General features: G+C 36.4%; 1 protein-coding gene across 6 annotated transcripts in view; it reads right to left on the reverse strand.

The window, feature by feature from the left end:
- The window catches only part of LOC150100425 (E3 SUMO-protein ligase PIAS2-like), a 380,802-nt gene that overhangs the window by 309,549 nt on the left and 54,025 nt on the right, over positions 1 to 17,228 (reverse strand). For all 6 annotated transcript variants that reach the window (XM_090403234.1, XM_090403237.1, XM_090403233.1 and 3 more), the window contains one exon: positions 12,067 to 12,224. In XM_090403234.1, coding sequence (XP_090259360.1) covers positions 12,067 to 12,224 — 158 coding nt within the window. The remainder of the gene's footprint in view (positions 1 to 12,066; positions 12,225 to 17,228) is intronic.

Consider the following 17,228-nt stretch of genomic DNA (forward strand, 5'->3'; position numbering starts at 1 on the left):
CATACAGGGAAGAATGTGTTTTGCAATGACTATGAACAGAAAATAAATAAGTTGTCAAATAATTTATGTAAAATTAGTCTGGTAAAATACTGCAAAACTGTACAAAGAGATTAGTTACTATAGTGTACACTAAGTGAAATAGCAATCTTCTTCAGTCTGGGACTGGATGTCTGATTAATGGGTGCCCCATTAATCAGACAGCAAAATGCAATGTAAACCATTTAAAACTGATATACTTACTAGATGCTGATAGTGTGTTACTTTCAAATTTTTTATTGTAATTTAAAGTTGTTAATAAGTGTTGAGATATTTGTTGTGTTTTGTGAAGACATTCTGTTTGTGCTAACAGAGACAACATGTCAGCAATGATACACAACTTCTCGCTTGCCATTTACATGGAGTGCACGTGCTCGCCAAGGAGATTGATGGGTGATTGAAGTAGTAGTAGAAGAAACTTCTTACTCTGGTACAAAAATTAGTAAATTGTACGTTAAATAGAACTACAAGAGGTAAGAATATTTATACTTCAGTGAGACATGAGGAATAATATTGTATGCTATATAAGGGAAATAAAAAAAGGATCCCATAGAAAAGAAAAAAATTTTACATATTTGGAAAGGGCCTTAAAAAGAAACTGACTCTGATGAACATTTTTGTTGTCGTGAAAAACAAGGTGTTTAGTCTGGTAGATGTGATTAAGTATATGTCAAACAATCCAATAATAGAATGAGTCAGAGAATGAATGATTTTAATATTTTTGGATAAGAAAAATCTCTAAAGTGTAGATTTAATTTAAAAGGCCTTGGATCCAGTTAATTTTGTAGTTATGTAATTTTATTTAAAATGTATATATTGTTTTATTAAATGTATCTATTTTTTTTTATTATTCGGTCTTGTGTCAATGATTTCCCGGATTCTAAAAGAAATAGTTAAAAGTCATTGCACCAATTGGAATTGAACCCGTGTGTAATTAATAAATACTAAGAGTAAAAATCTCTTTAACAGAGATATCAACAAATGGTACAGCTGACAGTTTTTTTTTTAATAACTGGAACAGTTGATTACAGAAATTAATAATATATAACAGTATCACATCAAAAATGAGACTATTAGGAAAGAACTTGTCATCGTTAGCATTCAGGAATGTGTTGGTAGAGCTAATCTCAGGTGGTATGGTCACTTAAACAGAATGGGAGAGCAAAGATTAGCAAAACAAGTGTTCTTTGCCAGGTTAGCAAGAAAAAGATCCAGAGGAAGACCAAGATGTAGATGGATTGATACAGTAAAAAGCACCTTAAAATACAGAAATATAAGATCTGATAATATTAGTTTTGACAGATTAATTTGTAGGAAAATTACTGATTGAAAGTTAGTAATGGTGTAACTTTTTCATGTAGTACTATAATAATTATCCTGTATACCCCTTCCCCATGAAGGTAAATATCAAGAATGATGATGATGATGATGATGATGAAAGTAGTGGTTAGATAGCATATGTGAAAGTTAATGATGAACCGTATGATAATAAGTGTGATAAGTAGAGACCTGGCTGAGATAGCGAAGATCAGCAAGAAAATAACTCAGGATATGATAGTGAAGTTGGTGAAGATGAGAAAACTGCAGAGTGAAATTAGGAGATTAAGAGGGACATATGGAAGGGAAAGGAAAGGTGGAATAAAAGATGGCAGTGTGAGAGAGGTGTTCAATGATTGGAGAATGACCATGCATTCAACTATTAAAGATGTGTATAAAGTTTGATTTCCAGGGGTAGATTGAGCAGAGAGAGAATGAAGAAATAGATATCAAGAAGTGAGCAAGAGAGTTGATAATGGTAGTAAGCACAAATGATCTGCATGGCAACAAGAAGAATGTAAGGATGGATATCAGGAGATTGCTAACGAGAATAAAAGATAACAGTGTGGTAGGAAAGGTAGACAGAGTGTTGCCCAGTTATAATAGTGATGAGATGAGATAGCAAATAAGAATTATGAATGGGCTAGCTGAGATGTGTAAAGAGAATGTGTGGAATGAATTTGAGGGATAGATGGAGTTGGATATTGTATAAAAGAGATGGCTTGCATTTGAATGGATTTGGTGTGATTCAGCAGGAGAAAATGTTGCTGAAGAGAGCAATGACTGAAGTGAATGGAAGACCTGAGGAAGTGAGAGACAATGTGGAACAGCAGGTAAGTGGAGTACAAGAGCTTGTGAATGCAGAGGTGAGTGTCATGAGTGAAGAGAATAAGAGAGAAGGAACATAAGTCAAACAGGGAGGCACTTCATGAGAAGTGGATGATGGATACAGGAGCAGAGGTATCGCGTACAACATCCAAGGATGTGGGGGGAAACAAAATAGGTCTGAGGAGAGGTGTAAGATCAGCAGTGATGATAGAAACAAGCAGCCAAGAGGAGGAGGAGGGATATGGAGGAGTCACACCTGAGGAGTGGGGGAGGCATGTTATAGAACCAGAAATAAGCTAGTATGTGCGTTTACAAATGCCAAAAGAATTTGAAATAAAGTAAATGAAATTGTACATTAATAGATGTACAATTTTATTGAAGTAAGATTAGATGCTTAGATGAGAATGACATTGTGACAGGAATAGATGGATATGATGTTTTTTTGTGAGGATAGACAAGATAGAAAGGCAGAGAAGTGCTAAATAATAATATTTTTTGGTTTACCGATCAAGTGTTGATCAATTTTATTAATAAAATTGATCAACACTTGATCGGTAAACCAAAAAATATTATTATTTACTAATTTATGATCAAGAAAATAACCTTCATGATGTAGAGAAGTGCTGTTGATGGTAGCAGAGGAGTTATCTCCAACTAAGGTGGAAACGAAAGGAGGGAACATTGGCAGTGGTTCTGAAGCAGTATGGTGTGTGGTAGAGGTGAACAGAATGAAATATCTAGTTGAATCTAGTAGCTACAGAGCTGGTAATGTGGAGGGCAGTGAGAAGGAAATGTATAGACAAATCAGACTAACTACTAAGAAAAGGGTGATCATTATGGGTAATTTTAATTATAGTAATATAGACTGGAATGAAGAGATAGGATCTGGAAGCAAAGAGAATGAATTTGAGTTTTTGAGAAACAACTACCTTAGACAGTACGTAACAGAAGGTACATGTAGATCAAGGGTCTTGAATTTGATTATCTCATCACAGGATGTTAGTGTAAATGAGATACTGAATCTCCCTCCAGTTAATGAGAGTAACCATGAGGTGATTACTTAGGTGGTAGTCAGTCAAATGAGCATTTATGTGAGAAAGAAAGGGTATATGTGGAACTATAAGGGTGGTGATTATGAAAAGCCCCCAGGAGACAGTTTGCAGCTATATCATGAAATGAAGAATTGGAAGGAAAGTAGATCAGTGCTGTGGAACCTATTCAGGAACTATCTGGCAGAGGCAATGTCTGAATGCATTCCACAGGACACAAGCTCAAATAAAGTCAGTGCAAAATGGATAAATGGAGAGGTGAAGCATGCAATTTGGAAGAAGGCATTATGGAGGAAGCATAAGATGAGTAGTGATGACAGTCAGTTGCACGAGGAGTACAAAGAGCAAGCAAGAGAGGTAACTCACATGGTACGGGTAGCAAACCTGCAATGTGAACAGCAGTTATGGAGTTTTTTCAATATGTGGCTAGTAGAAGAAAGAATGACTATGGAAAGATGATACCGCTTAGAGAGAATGGTAGAATGATAAACACTGAGGAGGATATATAGTACGGTGGAATAAAAGAAATAAGTACTGAGCTTCGACACCATTTACTCCATAACATATACCATTGTAGTTATTCAGTACTGTTTCTTCTGTGCCATACTGTAGTAGAGATGAATGAGTAGTTCATAAAGGTATTTCATCCCTGTTAAATATAATGTAGAACTTGAAAGCAGTGGGAAGGGAGGAGAAGCCACTTGGTGTATCACAGCATGTGTTGAGGAATGTTCCAGGGAATTAACGACTATAATTTACCTCTTTAACTCGAGTCTTATGCTCGTTCCAAGTTATAAGGAAGTGGAAAGGGACAAATTATTGTATATTTAGATTCTGCTAAGGCCTTTGGTAGATTGCAACATGACAAGCTGGTAACTGAACTGAAACAGATGGGGTTGGATAGTATATTAGTGCAATGGATTGGAGATTGGCTGTCTGATAGGTATCAGCAATTTCTGTATGGAGGAGTAACATTCCAGAGAAGGAAGGAAGGTCACCAATAGCGCTCCCCAGAGATCTGTTTCAGTCCACTGTTGTTTAATTTATATGTAAATGATACTGGGAAGGGCACTTGAATGGTGATATACAGCTGTTTGCAGATGATGCTAAACTAGAAAAAAATATGAGAGTACAATAGATGTTGTAGTCTTGCAAGGGGTTTTAACAGACTTCCTGAATGCACCAATGAATATAGCTACCAGCTGAATGTAGCCAAGTGTAAGGCTTAAGTCTGGAAAGCACGAATAGGATGCAGAGTATAAGGGTGGTGGAAATATCTTAGAGGACAGAGGAGATGAGAGATTAGGGAGGTGTTGGATAAGAACCTGAAATTTTAGAGACATTTTGTTAAAATTTTGAGGACAGCACAGTGAATTACTGGAATCATGCAGAGAACACCAACATGTAGGAGTAAGGTTGTTATGATTCCTTTTTATAAAGCTTTGATCCAACAACAAATGGATTACTGTGAACAGATTTGATCACCAGGTTTTTAAAAGGATGAAGAGATGTTGGATTGAGTTCAGAGATGATTGACTAAGGTGGTTTCTGGAATGAAAAGTATGAAGGCAGACTGAGGGAATGCAAATTACAGTCTACTGAATAGAAGACTGAGGAGAGGGGGGGGGGACATGATCGAAATATAAAATGGTAGGGGATTATTACCAGATTAATGTGGATGAGATTTTTCATAGAATGAGTAAAGACAGGAGAAGAACAAGAGGCCATTCTAGCTGTATAAGGAGGGCGTGAGCAAGGGAGTGAGGAGTAGGTTTTTTTGGTGAGTAGGGAGACAGTGAATATATTCAAGTAATGATATGATGAGTCGTGTGATGGAGAACCTCTCACAATAAGTCATTGCCTCCATTCAAGTCTACTACTAATAAAAATAATAAAATTGAAGGATAAGAGAGGAGTAAAACAAGAGGCCATCCCTGAAACTTGCATATCATCATCAAATTCCTGCCATGTACCCTCAAGGGGTGTACAGGATATGATAGTACTACATGAAAAAAAAAATTACATCATTACTAACTTCCTATCTACAATTTTCCTCCAAATCAGTCTGTTACTTGTCAAGACTCCAACATTATCAGATCTTATATTTCTATCGTCTAAGGCACTTTGTACCGTATCAATCCAACTATATCTTGGTCTTCCCCTGGGTCATTTTCCTGGCAGAAAACAATTATTTTGCTAATCTATCCTCGCCCGTTCTGTTTAAGTAACCATACCACCTGAGATTAGCTCTGCTAACGCATTCCTGGATGCTGACAATGTCATGTTCTTTCTTAATATCCTCGTTTTTAATATGATATTGCCATTGATGCCATCTGTTAACGCTTATAATCTTTCTCAGGACTCTCATATCTGCAGTCTCTAGTCTTTGGTCACATGTTTTACTTCTGATCCAGCTCTCAGATCCATAAGTTAAAACTGGTTTAAACCCCGACTTGAATACAGCTAATTTAGTCTTCCGACTAATTTCTCTCTTATTCCATATGAATTTATTCAATTGACTTCCCACCATACCAGCTTTGCTGATTCTGTTGTCTATTTCTATATTGAATTTACCATCTTCACTAAAAATCATGCCTGAGTAGCTGAAATGTTTTACTTGTTCCACAGGTTCTCCATTCACAACACAGTTGACATTTTCAATGATTCTGCCTATTTTCATTGTCTTTGTCTTTTTTACTGCTGACCTTCATACCATATCTATTACAACAGCTATTCAATTTAGTCAGAGAATCTTGCAGATTTGTAGCAGATTTATTTAGAAGTATAACATCATCTGCATAAAGCAAAGAGCTGACATTAACATCTCCAATTTTTATATCATGTTTAATACCACTTTCCTTCATAATGTGATCCATATAGATAATGAATAACAGAGGGGATAATGTACATCCTTGTCTCACACCAGATTTAACATTAAACTTCCTGTACTTCCTTTGTTATCAGATCTTATATTTCTATCGTCTAAGGCACTTTGTACCGTATCAATCCAACTATATCTTGGTCTTCCCCTGGGTCATTTTCCTGGCAGAAAACAATTATTTTGCTAATCTATCCTCGCCCGTTCTGTTTAAGTAACCATACCACCTGAGATTAGCTCTGCTAACGCATTCCTGGATGCTGACAATGTCATGTTCTTTCTTAATATCCTCGTTTTTAATATGATATTGCCATTGATGCCATCTGTTAACGCTTATAATCTTTCTCAGGACTCTCATATCTGCAGTCTCTAGTCTTTGGTCACATGTTTTACTTCTGATCCAGCTCTCAGATCCATAAGTTAAAACTGGTTTAAACCCCGACTTGAATACAGCTAATTTAGTCTTCCGACTAATTTCTCTCTTATTCCATATGAATTTATTCAATTGACTTCCCACCATACCAGCTTTGCTGATTCTGTTGTCTATTTCTATATTGAATTTACCATCTTCACTAAAAATCATGCCTGAGTAGCTGAAATGTTTTACTTGTTCCACAGGTTCTCCATTCACAACACAGTTGACATTTTCAATGATTCTGCCTATTTTCATTGTCTTTGTCTTTTTTACTGCTGACCTTCATACCATATCTATTACAACAGCTATTCAATTTAGTCAGAGAATCTTGCAGATTTGTAGCAGATTTATTTAGAAGTATAACATCATCTGCATAAAGCAAAGAGCTGACATTAACATCTCCAATTTTTATATCATGTTTAATACCACTTTCCTTCATAATGTGATCCATATAGATAATGAATAACAGAGGGGATAATGTACATCCTTGTCTCACACCAGATTTAACATTAAACTTCCTGTACTTCCTTTGATTCTAACTGCTGACTTACAACTCAAATAAAGACTAAGTATTGCTTGATATAATGCCCCATTGACACCATATAACTGTAGCGTATTGAATAGCTTCTCTCTTGGCACCTAGTCATATGCCTTTTCCAAATTGACAAAACTTAAATACAGATCTTTGTTATATTCCCATGCTTTCTCGACTATTTGTCGTAAAGTGAAGATCTGATCCTGACAGCCTCTATTTGGCCTGAATCCAGCTTGTTCTTCACCAAACTTTTCTTCCACAATTCTTCTCAACCGTTTCTCAAGTATACATGCATAGATCTTGCCAGGAACTGGCAAGATCTATACTTGTAGATCTTGTAGGGAAATACCTCTGTAATTCTCACATGCAGTTTTATTTCCCTTTTTATATATGGGTACTATGAGAGCTCTACTCCAATCATTGGGAATTCATCCCTCTGTCCAGGCTTTCTGAACTATGCAGTACAGCCACTGTAAGACTCTTATACCACCATACTTCAGCATTTCTGGTTGAATATCATCTACTCCTGCTGCCTTTCCACATTTCAAGCTTTTGATGGCTTTTCTACTTCAAGTATGGATATGTATTCCTGACTGCATGCCTGGTCAGTGTTTTTTTACCACTGTGCTGTCATCACTGCTTGTTTCATTTAGCAGTTTTTCAAAGTAATTACTCCATACTTCGAGTATATCTTTTTCTCCCATTTTCATGTCACCTTTATCATCTCTAACTCCTTTTACAGCACTCTTTCCTCCTTTCCTAAGCTTCTTTAACAACCTCCAGAATATTTTGCCACCTTGTTGATATTTATTTTCTATATTCTTGCCAAAGTCCTCCCATGACTTTTGTTTAGCATTCTTGCATTTGTATCTATATTCTCTAAAAGCACAAGCTGACTTATTTGCCAGGAACTTTTGATATGCTTTCTTCTTTTCCTTCACTGCCTCTTTAACGTCCTGTGTCCACCAGGGAGTTCTGATTTTTTTTATCCTTACAGACAACCTCACCACATGCCTCTCTGGCAGAATCAATGTTTTCTTCAGAGTTTGCCACTGAATCTCCAAGGTTTGATTCCTGTTCTCAAACTCTTTCATTTTTTCTTTATTGAAGAAATCTTTGTGTATTTTAGTCTACAGTTCACATCTGAGAGCTGCTCAACTTTTATTCGCTTTAAAACTCTCTTACATGTTATTCTTTTCAATATGAAATTCAATTTTATCCTGCTCAAGACTAAATAGTGATCATTTCCAATTTCAAATCCTCTGTACACTCTGGTGTCCTGCACCAGGGAGAAAACATCACTATCAACAATAACATAGTCAATGAGACTTTTCTTATTCCTAGCCTCTTCTCTCCATGTGAATTTGTGCACATTTTTATGTTGGAACATGGTGTTAGTAATAACCAGTCCATGTCCTGAGCAGAAATCCAACAGATATTTGCCATTATTATTAGCTTTGCTCTTTTCTCCAAATTTTCCCAAAATATTTTTTGTATGTCTCACAATCATTTCCTACTCTGCTATTTAGATCTCCAACAAGGACCAACTTTTCCTTTTTCATTGTGTCAGTTGCTTTTTCTAAAGCCTCAAAAAATTCCTCCACTTCTACCTTAGTAGAACCTTCTGTGGGACCATAGGCACAAATAAGTCTCATTGTCCAGTTCCCCATTCTCATATTTGCCCACATTACTCTACTTGAGACTGACTGCCATTCAAGAAGATTAAACTTGTATATAGATACAGTAAAGAGGAAATGAGTGAATGGAACGCATTTGCTAGCATTCATTTTCATGTTGAAATTTCTGTGGATACTGTTAACAATACACAGTCAGCAAAGACAGTCATTCTCTGTTTTCACTGACTGTGTATTGTTAAGTCCATATGGTTAGCAGAGTGGTTATGTGCTCTGCAACCATATTCCTAGGAAAGGAGTGTCCTGCATTCGATTCTCATCACTGACGTGAGGAGCTAAGGATCTTTCTCAGACATAGTTAGCCAGTCTTAGGCATGGATTGCAGGGTTTTTCTTCCTGCAAAGCAAAAAGAAAACCGGTCTTAAGAACACAACACTTCACAGACAATTACACATGGTTGAGCGTGGGGAATAATGACTCCAACTCGTAGTGAGTTAAGAAACCCAAAAATGGCAGGCCAAGACCCTACACGAGGCTGTAGTGCTAAAGAAGAAGTGTATTATTAAAGTACCTCTGAAATCTGTACCACGGCATAAAACACTGCAGGATAAGGATATTAGTGGTGCATGAGATATAGTTAAGGGTCATCTAGAGAAAGTAGTATTAAATTGTATACATAGGGTAAAGAGGGTTAACCGGGGTGGAGTTAAATGGAACGGTAATATCATTCACAGCACAAGCAGCAGAAGAAGAAAATGCTGTGCAGAGTATATAAAAAGAAAGGTGACCAGCAAACTCATGAACAGTACAAGGTTCAGGCAAGCAAAGTGAGCAGCATGGCAAGGAAGGTAAAATCAGATTATGAGAAGAATCTAGCCGAGCAGGCCAAAGGAAATCCCAAACAGTTATTTTGTTATGTGGCAAGGATGAGGAAGAATGACTATAGAAAATTAACCTTAATGAGTGATGATGGTCACAAGAAGACATAAGCAGATGAAACAGTTGAGTTACTGAGTGACCACTTTGCAAGGGTATATCATCCTAGTGAGGTTACTGCTTTAACATATGCGACAGACACTAATGTGAGAACAGAGGTGAATGAATTGGAGGTTCTTAGAATATTGCAGAATCTCAATGTAAATACAACTGTGGGATTAGATGGGATATCAACTAGGGTTTTGCAAGCATGTGCAAGGGAACTGGCAATGGCTTTGACTAGGCTCTTTAAGTCTGACTTCTGGTAGAGTTCCTAGGGAGTGGAAAGAGGGCAAAATAATTCCCTTGCATAAGGGAAGTTCTAAGACTACAGTAGCAAATTATAGACCAATCAGTATCTCAGGCATGGTGGTAAAAATATTAGAAAAATTGGTAAAAAAAAGAGAATTCAAGAATGGGCAAATAAAAATATGATACTGTATGAGGGTCACAACATGACTTTGTTAAAGTTCGGTCATGCTTTAGTAATTTACTAACTTTTTATAATAGAGTAACAGCTGAATTGGATAAAGAAAATGGCTACATGATGATTTTGCAAAAGGCATCTGACAGAATACCACATGGAACTCAGTTATGCAAATTAGAACAAATGGGGATGGATATGACACTGGTTAAGTGGATAAGAGGGTTGCTGCTGGACAGATATCAAAAATGGTATATGGAGGGGTAGAACTGATACAAAAACATGCAACTAGTGGTATGTGGCAAGGTTCAGTGTTGGGACCATTGCTGTTTAACTTGTACACAAATGATATAGGAAATAACCTGAAAGGAAATATTCATGTTGTTTGCTGATGATGTGAAATTAGGTAGAGTAATAGTTAATCAAGGTGATGAGAGCTTGCACGATGATTTAAATAGGCTGTCAGTATGAGCAAAAATCAATGGGTGTCAGTTTAATGTGGAGAAATGTAAAGTTATTTTGGAATAAACAGATTACAAGCTGTATCACACTGATGGCACTATACTTCAAGAAATAGAAGAAGCTAGAGATTTAGGGGTGGTGCTAGACAGAGAATTAAAGTTTAGAAGACAGTTCTTCAATACCAAGTTCTCTTGGTATTGAAGAACACATTACAAGTAGAGATAAGTTATTCCTCTTTATAAGGCCTTGATATGGCCACATCTGGATTACTGTGCTCAAGTCTGGTCACCTGGGTTTCCTGGGGATAAGGAAGCAGTGGAGAGGATTCAGAGGTGAGCGGCCTGTGGAGTGTTCTCTCTGAGGAGAGACTGAAGGTGCATGGATTGCAGAAGTTGGTTGATAGGAGAAAATGAGGGGATATGATAGAAATATATAAGTTAAGTTAAGGGTTTTATAGGATAGATGCAGGGGAAATGTTTCAACACTTGGCTAGAGAGACCAAAACAAGGGGGTCATCCCTGGTGTAAGAACTAGATTTTTTGCTTGGAGAGTTGTGAATGAGTGAAATGGGTTGTCAGTCAGTTGTGAGTGCTTTGTCTGTTAATGTGTTTAAGGAGAGGTATGATAGATTGTGTGGATAGATTGGGTTACCCACGATAAGTCTTCAGACTCCATGGAGGAGCCCATATAATAATAATAATAATGCTAAGCTTGAGCTGGTAAAACATAAGCTGCAAATAATTAATTTTAGTCAGTAAATTATTTACTTGCATTCCAATGTTATGCACAGTTTCTTGTTCCAGAATTGGATAATCATAGTCTGGCTGGTCTAGTGGATAACACCTGTGCACAGCAAGTTCAAACTTTGCTGGAGCACAAATCTTATCGATGTCTTTCAGTAGAAAATGATTTTCATTGCCTGATGTGAGACTATCCTATTAATTGAAATCCTGAAATAGTTACAAATTTCAAACTTGAAGGATGACAAAGCAAGAGAAGAAAAAAAAATTTGTATTTTAAATAATTATTATCTCCAGCATGTAACCTATTCTGCTATGTGCATATCAATGGTGTGTGTTCTCTGGCCAGTTGGTTTTGCAAGATAAAAAACGTTCGATGTTGAGAGAAAAAAAAGCTACCACCTCCTTATGAGAGTCTGACACACCATCAGTTGAAATTCCTTATTAAAGGCTCTTCATATCCTAAATTGGAATCAAACCTACATCTTTCCAACCAGAGAGCATAATCGTTAGGACAGGATACACCAGCACTTGACAAATATTTATGTAAATAAATACTAATTCTTTTTTTATATATATTCTGACAAATTATTTATCATAACATCACAACTCATTAACGAAAATACTAGTCTTCTCATACAACTAACTGAATGTAGTTGCATTAAATGTAACATTTACTAGAATTCACACAGTGATATTCCCAATGATAAAATTCTACTGCAGAAAGATCTACAAATAATCCTGAACAAAAAATTAATAAAACTGTTTCTTACTTGTGTAATTCCTTAATTTTCATTTGAATAGGTGCTGATCGTAGTTTTAAAAGTTCCAGAGCACGAGCCTGAAGATCCTGTTTTTTTCCTGACTTATTTCTTCCAGCGTAACCAAGTAAAACTTGCAATTCAGAGACCCTAAAATTCAGGATCATATTCTGGAAAACAACAAAGTAATGTTTTGTAAAGCTCAAAATAATTTTCCTTAAATTTCTTACATATTACATGAAGCATGTAAAATTCTTTCTTATATATATATATATATATATATATACAGGGTGTTCGGGATAAATTTGACAGTTTCGTAAGGAAAAAGAAAATCTTCTTTGTATCTATTAAATTTAATGAATTGACAAAACAACATTACAGGCAGAGTTAATTACAATACTATCAACAAGATTTACTCAAAATAACCACCATTAGCATCGATCACAGCTTCAATTCTGCTTCGGAACCTCGAACAAGCTGATGCTACAGTCTTCCTGGGAAGGGCCGCAAAAACTGTTTTAATTTTATCCATTAACTGGGCTTTCGTATTACTGGAAGTGCGATTGGTGTCTTTTTCAACTGCGCCCCATACAAAATAATCCATGGGGTTAAGGTCTGGGGAGTTTGGAGGCCAAACATTTGGACTGGTGAAGTCGTAGAAATTTTCAGACAACCATTTTTGACTTTTCCCAGAGGTGTGGCAAGGGGCCGAATCCTGCTGCCATACATACGGCCTACCATTGGCTACCCTTGTTATCCAGGGCTTGACTACAGTTAGCAACTCCACGAACAAAGCCCGAATTCCAATGCCAGGGTTCTTCAACACCTGTTCCTGCAGATTTGCGAGGAATTCTGCTGTACGAACGCAATCAGATCGTCTGCTAGGGATCTTTCTTCTTGCTACATCCTCATAGTCACCATTGCAAGTCTCTAGTTCATGCCTGATTGTTTTTACTGTATTCAGGGAGCACTGGGCAGCAGTCGTAATATCCTTATTTTGATGGCGGGCACGAATCATCATGATACAAGTTATTCTCTTCCATGATTCAGGTGGGTTCCAGCTATCCATCCTTTCTGACATCTTGTATATGAATGAAGAAGGGTCCAAACTTTTAAATGAAGAGAAGTGTGTGTTAATACATGTAACTTACGGAAAAATATAATTAATTATAAATATGTCAAATTTATCCCGAACACCCTGTATATATATATATATATATATATATATATATATATATATATATATATTTATAATAATAATAATCTAATATATACATAATGTCACAATGTGGCAATATTTTAATCAAATTTTTATCTCCCTAATAACTCTCTTCTCTATGAACTTAATTGTCAGAAATATTTTAGCTAAATTATTTTCCTTTGTCATCAGAAAAAAATTAATACAAGATAACAATTATAAAAAATACATAAACATAAAAGCATTGCACACAACTGTACGGAAACTTTTTTGGTAACAGTAGTTGCCAAAACTTTATTTTTAAACTTGCACAGGCTCAATTTCAGAAATGAATGGACAGCAACATAATCTATACAAGGCAGCAACGGTTTTGTGAAAAAGGTCTTGCTTTAGTAATTTACTCACCTTACTAGAATCTTCTGCTTTTTGACCTCTAGCTTAAGGTTTCTTTGTTCCATTCAGTTGTATTCATCTACTATATTTTTTGCTCACCAAATTCCAAAAACCACTCTGACCTCTTTTAATTCTTATCCCTGAAGCTTGATTTTCTGCAATCAGCTAACCAAATAATCAAGTCATCTTCCTAGGTGGCCTTAATGTCCACAATTTCTTTTCTTAACCAGCTATTCTTCCAGATATATCACAGAGGTCACCACTCCTATCAGCAACTCAATGTACTAGTTTCCTCTCTCACTCCTAACTACATAGCCTTTGGCACTACAAAGATACCAAGTGGGATGACCTAGGGAACTAATACTGTTCCTTTCTGTGGTCAGACTACTACTTCCCCAACCAAACACCTACTTTGAGCAATTCATAATCCTTATGGACATGAAGACCTTAATTAACTATTCCACCCACTTTCCAAACTGCAGTTTTTGAAAGCATTTGAAAAAAAAAAAATCTTCACACCACGATGCAACAACAATCCAGCCTATGCTGAAGCAAACAATAAAAGCAGAACAACCATCAGCAAATTGGAATCTAAATTTATAAAGATCAATAAGAGAAAACTCTCCTGTCTAAATGGCAGAAAATCATGTTTGAAAAGGCAGCTGGCTGCAACTACTGCCTGCTTGTACTTCCACCTTACACACACACACACACACCCAGATGACACCACTGTTACAACACCTAAGATGATAAAGTTGAATCCTGGCATTACTCTTCTCCTGCAATTCCTGCATAAATGAACACGAAAAATCACAACATATTATCAACAAAGGCCAAAGAACAGAAACCTAAGCTACATCACAGGTTACCTTCCTTTTTGACACACTGTCCCATCATACACAGCTTGCTAGTATTGTTATTATTATTATTAGAAGGTGAGAGGGGAAAAACCAGAGGTCATCCATGGAAGTTACATAAGTGTGTAGCGAAGAGGTGTGAGGAGTAGATTTTATACATGGAGAATTGTCAGTGAATGGAACACATTACTAGAATGTGCTGTTAATGCAAGGAATTTTAAAGATTTTAAGATGTGGTATGATATATATGTTGTCAGTTGAATGAACCTCCCACAGTGAGTTTTCTGGCTCCATGGAGGGGTGCCATAAAAATATTATACCAGAAACAAAGTACTATATGATGAATGTGTTTTTTTCAGCAAAAGATATCAGAAGAAAGCCAAATAATCTGGTTATTGAAAAGTTTTCTGATCAGAATAGTATCTCTCCAACTGCATTCAGAGTTTCAACTAACACTTGTACCATCTTCCACACATTCGAACACTTACTTGGCAAGTACTAAATGTGTGGAAGTAAACATACATCCACTTATTAAAAAAAAAAAAAAAAAAAAAAAGGTGGGAGAGAGTGCGATAAGTCTGCTGTCCAACTACTACTGATTACTACCTCAATCCTCTTCAAAATAATGGAGAAAATCGTCAATTAATTTCTCTGCCACCTAGAGGCCTACCAGTTAATCTATAACCACTAAATCCATGGTTTACCTCTTAGCTTGCATCACCTATCACTGGATATATTGCCAGCCTGGTTGGCCGAGAACTTAGCGGATCTGCTCTCCAGACAAAAGGCTGCAGGTTCGAATCCAGGCATGGGCATGGATGTTTGTGTTTGTCTGTGAAAATACCAGTGGTGGTGGTAGGCAGTAGATGGTGTTGGTGTAGATGATTCGGTTTGCTGTAGTTAGTAGATTGAGTGGTGGAGACTGAGAGTTACAGAGTAGATGCCCTCACTCGATGAGTCTGAGACTCCCTGGAGGTGTAAAATAATAATAATATGCCGCAGAAAGGTTTAGAGAAACACTTGCTGTCACTCTTTTGATATTTCCAGACAATCTGATCATGTCTAGAGTGAGACATGCTTAGTAAATGGCCACCCTCTGGTTTACCTCACAACCTCTAAATTGCTGGCAAGCTTTCTTTCCAGTGATTCTTAGATGTCACAGTGGAAGGCTATGTTCTGTTATTTGTTTAACTTCCCCACCAATGCAGGAGTGCCAAGGGCTCTGTTCTATCACCTACTCTCTTTCTTCTACACCAGTGTTTCTCAACGTTTTTTGGATCATGCCCCACCTCAATGTCTCAAAGATTTTGATCCCTCCCTCTGACATAATAATAGTCAGCCAAGTTCTGAAAAAGTATAATATAAATATGTATATGTACATTTTCTAATTGTCCCCCAAAATATTCAAATCTCTCCCTGTGGGGCATATGCCCCATGTTGAGAAACACAGTTCTACACACATAGATGAACTTCTCAATCACCACTAATCCAATCCCAACAGCTTTGCTGATGATTTACTGATGACTTTGCTACTCATTTAACAAACCATGCAGTGCTAACATCCTAAGCCCCAAGAACATGTAGAGTCAGTACCTTAAACACTGATCTCCATACTTCAATGACAGAAGGATAACCATGTCACCTTCAATGCTTCCAAAATGCAATCTTGCCTGTTTTTTTCCTTTACAAAAAGGGATCTCAGCACATATACCCTTTCCAAGTAATATATAAATCACCAAATGAGATTAGTTCTTGATCCTTGAACTGACATTCACCTTCAACCTTTCCTGGTATAAACACACTACATCAGTAGTTTCTTCAGCCTCAGAAAACCAAAGTTCATAGTTTTTCAGAAGCTGTGGAAACTACTGATGATGTATTGGGGATTAGCTATGCTCAAGATATTACTTTTCAACTGCCCTGATATCACACAAATCCACCCAACCTTAGAATTAGGGATGAGCCAAACAATGATTTGACTGAATTATCAAATACTGTATATTCATCTAAGAGATAAGCTTAGGTGTTGAAGATTATTCATGACTTATTTTTAACTGTATTAACAATGCCAAATGAACTATTTTATAAATATGATGTCTTATTAACTTGTTTATACACCCAATTCTCCATTTACACGGTAAATTGGTTCCAGATCATATGAAAAAATAGAAGAATGATTCCAGATGTGAAAACCTGATATGAACAATAAGTAATTTTCAAACAAAACATATGAAAATTATTGAATAAAACTCTATTTAATTTTAATGGAATATTTTTTATTTTAAACATTTATTTAAAGTATATACATATGCATCTTTCTTAAAGTAGTGTGTTGCTAATAAAAGAAATTCGAAAAGGCCCAAATACACCCACGCATATGTTATTAGTTAAATTTCATTTGCCGTCACTTTCTGACAGCAGATGCATTCTTTTGTGTGAGACTGGAATTAAATCACTTTCTGGTAATGTTGGAGTCTTGACAAGTAACAGATTGATTTGGAGGAAAGTTGTAGATAGGAAGTTAGTAATGATGTAAATTTCACTATTCTTTTGCAAGAGCTACTGAAACATTTAACAACAGAACTTGTTGACTGTACTGGATCCATTATACAAATTAATAATAAAAAAATAATGCAGAAAAGTGACAACAAAAATCAAGCTACTACTCACTTGAAACACCTTGGCCGTCCTGTTCATACTGCAATGGACAAACATTTTCTTCAATA

The sequence above is a fragment of the Typopeltis vanoorti genome, chromosome 13 (assembly GCF_054136105.1).
Source record: "Typopeltis vanoorti isolate ZY-2024b chromosome 13, IOZ_Tvanoo_1.0, whole genome shotgun sequence".
NCBI classification, from domain to species: domain Eukaryota; kingdom Metazoa; phylum Arthropoda; class Arachnida; order Uropygi; family Thelyphonidae; genus Typopeltis; species Typopeltis vanoorti.